The sequence below is a fragment of the Aquarana catesbeiana genome, linkage group LG13 (genome assembly GCF_042186555.1).
Source record: "Aquarana catesbeiana isolate 2022-GZ linkage group LG13, ASM4218655v1, whole genome shotgun sequence".
NCBI lineage: Eukaryota > Metazoa > Chordata > Amphibia > Anura > Ranidae > Aquarana > Aquarana catesbeiana.
In genome coordinates this window covers 220,257,743-220,266,311 of record NC_133336.1, presented here as the reverse complement: position 1 = coordinate 220,266,311, position 8,569 = coordinate 220,257,743, and the positions used below count along the sequence as shown (strand labels likewise).

At 41.4% G+C, this 8,569-nt stretch overlaps 1 protein-coding gene across 1 annotated transcript; it reads left to right on the top strand.

Annotated features, from left to right (window-relative positions):
• Positions 1–300: 300 nt before the first annotated feature.
• LOC141116546 (protein S100-A1-like) lies at positions 301–6,679 on the top strand. The gene is made up of 3 exons (XM_073608944.1): positions 301–848; positions 4,446–4,661; positions 6,405–6,679. Exons 2-3 carry the CDS (start codon positions 4,524–4,526, stop codon positions 6,546–6,548), a joined length of 282 nt encoding a protein of 93 aa, XP_073465045.1. The 5' UTR covers positions 301–848; positions 4,446–4,523; the 3' UTR covers positions 6,549–6,679.
• The last annotated feature ends 1,890 nt before the right edge of the window (positions 6,680–8,569 follow it).

The following is an 8,569-nucleotide window of genomic DNA, read 5'->3' as shown; positions in this document are numbered from 1 at the left end:
CAACTGTTGCTGACAGTGGAGGAAATAATGCCCCAAGGGCCGGATAAAAGCATGCAAATGCCACAGTTTGGGGATCATTGCTCCTAGACACTTCAGCACTTCTGAGTGTTGGTTGCCCATATCCTGGCCAGTATTTGGGGCTACATCCTCTGACCCGTACATGAGTCCTGTTGTGACATATTGGTCAGAGAAGCAACCACAAAGTGTGGTGGGATAGAACTGGCACCCATCGCTCCTGGAAGTGCTTGGCAACTTGACGAAGACTGCAGCTCTGGAACTGAGGAATAGTAGGAGACATGGGCCACCAGAGGTGACCATATTGGTTCTTCTATTACAGGGACCTGCTCTCTGAATTTGTTTAGGAAGACAGGGTCTCTTTAAATGTGATAATCGGGACCATGATGTGCGTGATCTCATTGGGATTTGTGACTTATTAGATATACTTGAGTAGAGTATAACCATAATTACCTAATGTAGTAGGCTGATTCCCAGCATGCTCGCTGTTATGTAAACAGGTAGCTCAATCAGGCACCATGTGTGAGACCAGCTGATAGGAATACAAAGAGCAGATCCTTAACACGACTCATTAACAACAGGTGTCTGGCATCTCAGAAGGTTCTCTACATGTCAGGAGTCCGGTTTCCTGTGGTCTCCCAGGTGATGTGCCAGAAGTCTACAATGATGGTATGGAAATGACAACGGTGACACCCGATAAGGACAGACCTCATTGTTTGGAAGGTAACAGATACACCCAAGGAAAAGATGAAAAGGAGACCAGCAGTGGAGATGACCAAAGGTGAGCAGTAATCGCCGGGTGCTACAGAAGAACAGCCACTCGATCCAGTCTGGTGAGTCCAAAACACTGACAACCGTCTCTGCCGAGAGGTACTGTTACTGCTAAAAATCTCGGAATGTCTTTTTTCCATCTAACACCAGACTCTGTGTACATAACCGCTCTTTATTTTATGCTTCGTTGTTTGGATCCATCATGTTGGGTCTCTGCTTGTAGACCACCAACCATAAGGCCGGGTTCACGCTATTGTGAATTGGATGCGAGTTTCTCCGCATTCAATTCGCGTGTCAGGAGATTGTGACTGCCTCTCAGTGGAGCTGGTTCACACATCTCCAGAGCGTATTGCGCAGGGGTCCTGTGCGTCTTCTGGTCCATTTTCAGGTCCAAATTCAGGCAAAAATTTGGACCGAAATTGGACCTGAAACTGTGAACAGGGATGCACCGAACCCCTGCTGTGAGCCGCATCGCACAAAGATGTGAACCCAGCCTAACTGGTGCTCAGAACTTCTGATCATTATCTGACCATCCATCTACCATATGCTGCTTCTCCAATTGACCTTATCCCAGCATTCAAATCTCTATCTGTCCATCCATCATATGCTGCTTCCCCAAATTACCTTATCCCGGCATCCATCCAATTTTCCATCTGTCCGTCTACCTATCCATCCACCATACGCTACTTCTCCAATTGTCCTTATCCCTGCATCCATCCAGCTCTCAGTCTGTCCGTCCACCATACTCTGCCTCTCCAAATTACCTTATCCCTGCATCCATCTATTTTTCCGTCTGTCCACCTGTTCATCTATCATATTCTACTTCTCCAAATGACCTTATCCTGGCATCCATCCAATTCGCCTGTGCATCCACCATACACTGCTTCTCCAATTGTCCTTATCACAGCATCCATCCAATTCTCCATCTGTACATCCACCTATCCATCCACCATACTCTGCTTCTCCAAATGACCTTCTACTGGCATCCATCTAATTCTCCGTCTGTTCATCCACCTGTCTATCCATCATACTCTGCTTCCCCAAAAGACCTTATGCCAGCATCTATGCAATTCTCCGTCTGTCCATCCATCATGCTCTACTTCTCCAAATGACCTTATCCTGACATCCATCCAATTCTCCATCTGTACATCCAACTATCCATCCACCATACTCTGCTTCCCCAAATTAACTTATCCCAACATCCATCCAATTCTCCATCTGTCCGTCTACCTATCCATCCTCCATACTCAGCTTAGCCAAATGACCTTATCCTGGCATCGATGCGATTCTCCGTCTGTCCATCCATCAAACTCTACTTCTCCAAATGATCTGATCCTGGCATCTATCCACCTGTCCATCTACCATACTCTGCTTCTCCAAAAGACCTTAACCCGGCATCCATCCAATTCTCTGTCTGTACGTCCACCTTTCCATCCACCATACTTTGCTTCCCCAAATGACCTTATCCCGACATCCATCTAATTCTCCGTCTGTGCTTCCACCTGTCCATCCATCATGCTCTGCTTATCCAAAAGACCTTATGCAGGCATCTATCCAATTCTCCGCCTGCCCATCCATCATACTCTGATTTCCCAAATGACCTTATCCCGGCATCCATCTATTTCTCCATTTGTCCACCCACCTATCCATACAACAAATAGAATAGAAAAGAAAAGAATATTCTATCCTTTTTATTTTCTATCCTTTTTCATTCTATTCCTTTATATTCTATTCTCATTTTCCATTCTGTACTATTCTATTATCTATTCTATTGTATTCTAGTATCTTCTTTGTTTTATTCTATTTTGTTCTATTCGTTGCTATTCTGTTCTAGTCTATTCTTCTTTTTATATTATGTGCTTTTCTTTTTTTTTTGTTTTATTTTATTCTTATTTTGTTCTATGCTGTTCTTCCTTTTTTTTTTTTTTTTTTTTTTTTTTTATATTCTATTCTGTTCCATTTTTTTTTCTATTATATTCCTTTTATAGTCTTTTCTATTTTCTTTCCTGTTCTATTCTTTTGCATTATATTCTATTTTCTATTCTGTTCTAATCTATTCTAGATTGGAATAGAATATAAAAGTATAATAGAATAGAAAACACTAAAACAGAGTAGAATAAAATAGACTATAAAGGAATATAATAAAATAAAAAATAGAATGAATATAGCCGTCTTTCAAAACCCGAATAAACTTGAATTACGCAATTCAAATTTTAAATCAATGTGAACGATCATACAAAACAAATTCTGAAAACAAATCATTCAAACATAACGAATATGATGAAACTAAATTTTTAACTTCACAAATGAACTCAAAATGAATAAAATGTTTCCATGGTGCACATCTCTGTTTGGACCTGTCATATTTGTTGGGTCTTTGTAGACAGCCAACCATAATTGGTGCTCAGAACTTCTGCTCATTATCTGACCATCCATCCAATTCTCCATCTGTCCGTCTGTCCTATCCTTCCACCATTCTCCACTTCTCCAATTGTCCTCTTTTTCCCGTAAAACAGTATTTCTCAATTACAGTCCTCAAGTACCCCCAACAGGTCATGTTTCAGGATTTCCCTGGTAATTACTAAGGCAGTGAAACTGATCAAATCACCTGTGCAAAATGATGGAAAGCCTGAAAACATGACCTGTTGGGGTACTTGAAAACTGGAGTTGAGAAACTGGACTTGTTTTGTAAAGTTGGAGATCTTTCATTGCACATCCGAGTGGCTTCCTCAGCTCAAATGAGGATTGGGAAGGTACACCGGCATTGACCATACATTCATATGACTCTCCATCAGTCCGTTAGTCTGTCTATCCAACTCGTCCATCCAAAAATGTCTCTATTCTCCTTCCTCTGTAAATGTAAATACATATCTCATCTCCATCTCTCTTTACATCAGTCCATATATCCAACTCTCATTGGGTCCACCAAAAAATGTTTGTGCCTTACTCAATAGCCTAAAATGCATACTTCATCTCAGACTTTCCATCTCCTTAATAACCCTACCTAGCCTGTTTTTAGGTCCTCTGTACAACTCTCCACTCTGTTAAAGCATATCTTATTCTACATATCTTACTTTACTCATTAATTTACACCTACACATAAACCAATCCAAACTTCGAGAGCAAACTTCTTCTTTGAGTTGTAAACCCGTATTCATAACTTTAAATCTTCCCACCCCAATGGCTCATTGTTCTATGGTCCCATTTGTTGGGAAGATTCTGCTCCCATCTGATTTGAAAACTACATTTGTTTCAAGTGTCAATGTTCTTAAATTCTGGTGTTCCACCAAACTTTCAACCAACTGAAAGTCTTAAGTTCTCCTCTTCCTCCAAACATACAGCCAACTGAAGTTCTTAAGTTCTGTCGTTCCACCAAACATCCAACTAGCTGAGATTCTTAAGTTTTTTTTTTTTTTTTTTTTTTTTGTTCCACTAAACATATAACTAACTGTAATTCAGACTTCCTTTGCAAACCACCACCCACCAAAACAAACCCCCTTAATTCTCCTGTTCATTCTGTAAGACTACAACCATGTCTCTGGTCCTCACCCTTTCCCTGGTTCATTGTTGCATGTTATCAACCAACTTGTTCTGGTTTAGAGATCTCCGTACTTGCTCCATTCAAATACAAAATATATATTTTATGCTATCATTTTTAGTTCCAGCTTCTGATTTTTGGTGGTACACCAAACCAAACTTCAACTCATCCACTTGTCTACTGACCTATACATCCCAAGATGTCAAAACTGGAAAAGGCCATGGATACACTTATCGAAGTCTTCCACACATATTCTGCTCGGGAAGGTGACAAGCACAAGCTGTGCAAGAGGGAACTGAAGGATCTTCTACAGAACGAGCTTGGAGAGTATCTTGAGGTGAGACACAAGAAGACGAGACATGTACAGATGTGCAACCATTTGAGTTCATTTGTGTTCGCAGAAAGTTTGACGTTTAAAAGTGATATCTTTTTCATTTCAATAGGTTTATTGGTTTTGCAAATTGTATAAAAGATTAAATTAGGAACATACAATATGTGTGGACCTGTAAAAAAGAGTCCAATAAACAGGACAACCTCTATCATAAACAGTGCAATGGCCTTATCTTTTTTAAAAATAGTATATTTTTATGAAGTTTTTCATTATAAGAATTTACAAAAAAAGAGAGAATGAAACTTAAATATAGATTAGAGGCTGAAAGTACTTAAATCATACACTTACAGTGCCTTGAAAAAGTATTCACACCCCTTGAAATTTTCCACATTTGTCACATTACAAACAAAAATGTAAATGTATTTTATTGGGATTTTATGTGATAGACCAACACAAAGTGCCACGTAATTGTGAAGTGGAAGGAAATCGATAAATTATACAAATAAATATGTGAAAAGTGTGGGGGAGCATTTGTATTCAGCCCCCTTTACTCTGATATCCCTAACTAAAATCTAGTTGAACCCATTGCCTTCAGAAGTCACCTAATTAGTAAATAAAGTCCACCTGTGTGTCATTTAATCTCAGTATAAATACAGCTGTTCTGTGAAGCCCTCAGAGATTTCTTAGAGAACCTTAGTGAACAAACAGCATCATCAATGCCAAGGAACACACCAGACAGGTCAGGGATAAAGTTGTGGAGAAGTATAAAGCAGGGTTGGGTTATAAAGGAAAATCCCAAGCTTTGAACATCTCACGGAGCTCTGTTCAATCCATCATCCAAAAATAGAAAGAGTATGGCACAACTGTAAACCTACCAAGACATGGCCGTCCACCTAAACTGACAGGCCGAGTAAGGAGAACATTCATCAGAGAAGCAGACAAGAGGTCCATGGTAACTCTGGAGGAGCTGCAGAGATCCACAGCTCAGGTGGGAGAATCTATCCACAGGACAACTATTAGTCGTGCTCTCCACAAATCTGACCTTTATGGAAGAGTGGCAAGAAGAAAGCCATTGTTCACACAGGGGTGACCTGTCAGGCGACTTAGCCACCTGACAAGTCGCGCTCCATTCTATACAATGTAACCGTTCTAATAGGAGCGACTCAAGTCAAACTCAACTCAAAGGTCCCTATACTACTTTGGGGCAACTTCAGAGCGGCTTGCATTGACTTCTATACAGAAGTAGTTTTGTAAGTCGTTCTGTAGAGTTGGGCGACTTTGAAGCCCCCCTGTGTGAACTGGCTCTAAAGGGACAAGGACTCCAGAATGAATGAATGAATAGATAAATAAAAAGTAATATCTTTTAACTCTACTCCCGATACTGCATGTAGTTATTTCTAAAGCAAGTCAGTCTCAATCAACAGCCAAATTGGTGATTGGAGAACCCTCTGAAAAGTCTTTTTGCTGATACCTGACATTCAAAAATCATTATCTAAAAAATATATAAAGGGTTGCATAGCGTTGACTAATTCTAAAGAGGACCACATAATCTTGATACACAAACTACAAAGATGAAAAAAACAGACGTGTAGAATTTTTACCATGAAAGCCTCAAATTTCCAAACTAAATACACTTTTTCTATTTCCTGTGGGATACGCTTCTAGAATGGAATCTCGGTGTAATGTAGGCAGGAACCAGGGAAAGATAGGAAAACAATGGTTGATTAAATCTAAGTCTTCCTTCTCTAGGAGCAAAAAGACGCCACCTCCGTGGACAAGATCCTGAAGGAGCTGGATGAGAACGGAGATGGGGAGGTAGACTTTCAGGAGTTTGTCATCTTGGTGGCCTCTTTGACTGTGGCCTGCAACACCTTCTTCTGTGAGAGCAGCTGAGGCACTCCGACCGTTCATTCCACCGCCATGGAGGAGACCCTTGTACAAAGACTGATGTCTCAATAAACTAGAAATTTATCCTTTAAATGCTTCTGTGTTTGTTTTCTGCATCACTATAACACATAAATGTTCATTGAAAAAAACAGCATGGGATTCCCCCACAGGGGGACCACGAACCAAAATTAAGAAAGAAAAATGCGTGGGGGTCCCCCGAAATTCCATACCAGGCCCTTCAGGTATGGATATTAAGGGGAAGCCCGCACCAAAATTAAAAAAAATGGTGTGGGGGTCCCCCTTCAGGTCTGGTATAGATTTTAAGGGGAACCCCTCGCCAAAATAAAAAAAATGGCACGGGGATCCCCTAAAAATCCATACTAGACCCTAATCCAAGCACGCAACCTGGCAGGCTGCAGGAAAAGGGGGGGGGGGGGACGAGAGAGCTGCCCCCCTCCTGAACCATACCAGGCCACATGCCCTCAACATTGGGAGGGTGCTTTGGGGTAGCCCCCAAAGTACCTTGTCTCCATGTTGATGGGGACAAGGGCCTCATCCCCACAACCCTTGCCCGGTGGTTGTGGGGGTCTGTGGGCAGGGGGCTTATCGGAATCTGGAAGCCCCCTTTAACAAGGGGACCCCCAGATCCCGCCCCCGTGTGAATTGGTAATGGGGTACACCCCTACTATTTCACAAAAAAGTGTCAAAAATGTTAAAGACAATAGACGGTTTTTGACAATTCCTTTATTGATGTCGTCTTCTTCTTCTTCTTCTTCTTCCATCTTCTTCTGGTCTTCCTTCGGTGTTCTTTTACCTCCATCTTGTTCTTCCTCTATCTTCCTCCGGTCTTCTCATCCGGCATCATTGTCCAGTTTCTTCTTCTCCGCTTCATCCTCCGATCTGCCTCAATGGGAGTCTCCTGCTGTGTGATGATTCTGTTCAGATGACAGCTCTTATATAACATGGGGCAGGGCCACCTGGTGACCCCGCCCTCTCTGACACACGGGGACTTCCCTATGGCTTTCCCCATGTTGTCAGAGGGGGCGGGGTCACCCATTTACGTAACAGGTTAATTTTTGCGTGGGGTTCCCATTAAAATCCATATGAGACCTGAAGGGCCTGGTGTGGAATTTGGGGGGACCCCACACATTCTTTTTTTAATTTTGGTTCGGGGTTCCCCTGTGGGGAAATCCCATGCCGTTTTTATCAATGAACCTTTATGTGTATTGCCGGACCGACAATTCATTTTAGCCGCAAGTGGTTTTAAAGGACTTTTTTTCCTTTAGAAATGTCATTTTGCTGTCAGACCGTTCTAAATATGGGAAACATGCGCCCCTTCACAGGCATACATATAGACATACTATATACACCCATGAAATTTAAAGGAATATTACACTCTTATTGTTCCAATTTAAGCATTATTAAAATCACTGCTCCCGAAAAAACGGCCGTTTTTAAAACTTTTTGTGCATTGATACATGTCCCCTGGGGCAGGACCCAGGTCCCCAAACACTTTTTATGACAATACCATGCTTATAAGCCTTTAAAATTAGCACTTTTGATTATTCATGTTCGTGTCCCATAGACTTTAACCGTGTTCGAACAAATTTTTTGCCTGTTCGCATGTTCCCTCGTAATGAACTAAACTGAATGCTGCACATGAATGGAGATACACAAGATCTCACATCAACAGATTAATTGACAAGTTTGGTGAGGTACGTTCAACAATTAATGTGATTTTTTTTTGTTCCTTTCGAGAAGTACATACTAATATACATTCTGTAAATATACACTTACTGTATATGGAAGTTATTGGGACCAATTTACAATAAACAGCCTTTGTCAATGAGTAAGGATGAGGGTTGATTGCCATCATGGATTCACAGCAAATTCTAACTTGTTCGAGGTTCGCGGACCCAGCAAAATAATGCCGGACTTTACCATAATAATCAAAATGCACTGCCTGGCCTTTGAGCTTAGGTCAACTGGCTTGGAAGGGCCAATAAAAGGGCTTTTGGATAAGCCAG

Bases quoted from the DNA above. Each gene is read 5' to 3' on its own strand.
- LOC141116546 (XM_073608944.1), top strand. From the start codon at position 4,524: ATGTCAAAACTGGAAAAGGCCATGGATACACTTATCGAAGTCTTCCAC. The intron at 4,662-6,404 runs GTGAGACACAAG...TTCCTTCTCTAG, and splicing joins AGCTTGGAGAGTATCTTGAG to GAGCAAAAAGACGCCACCTC.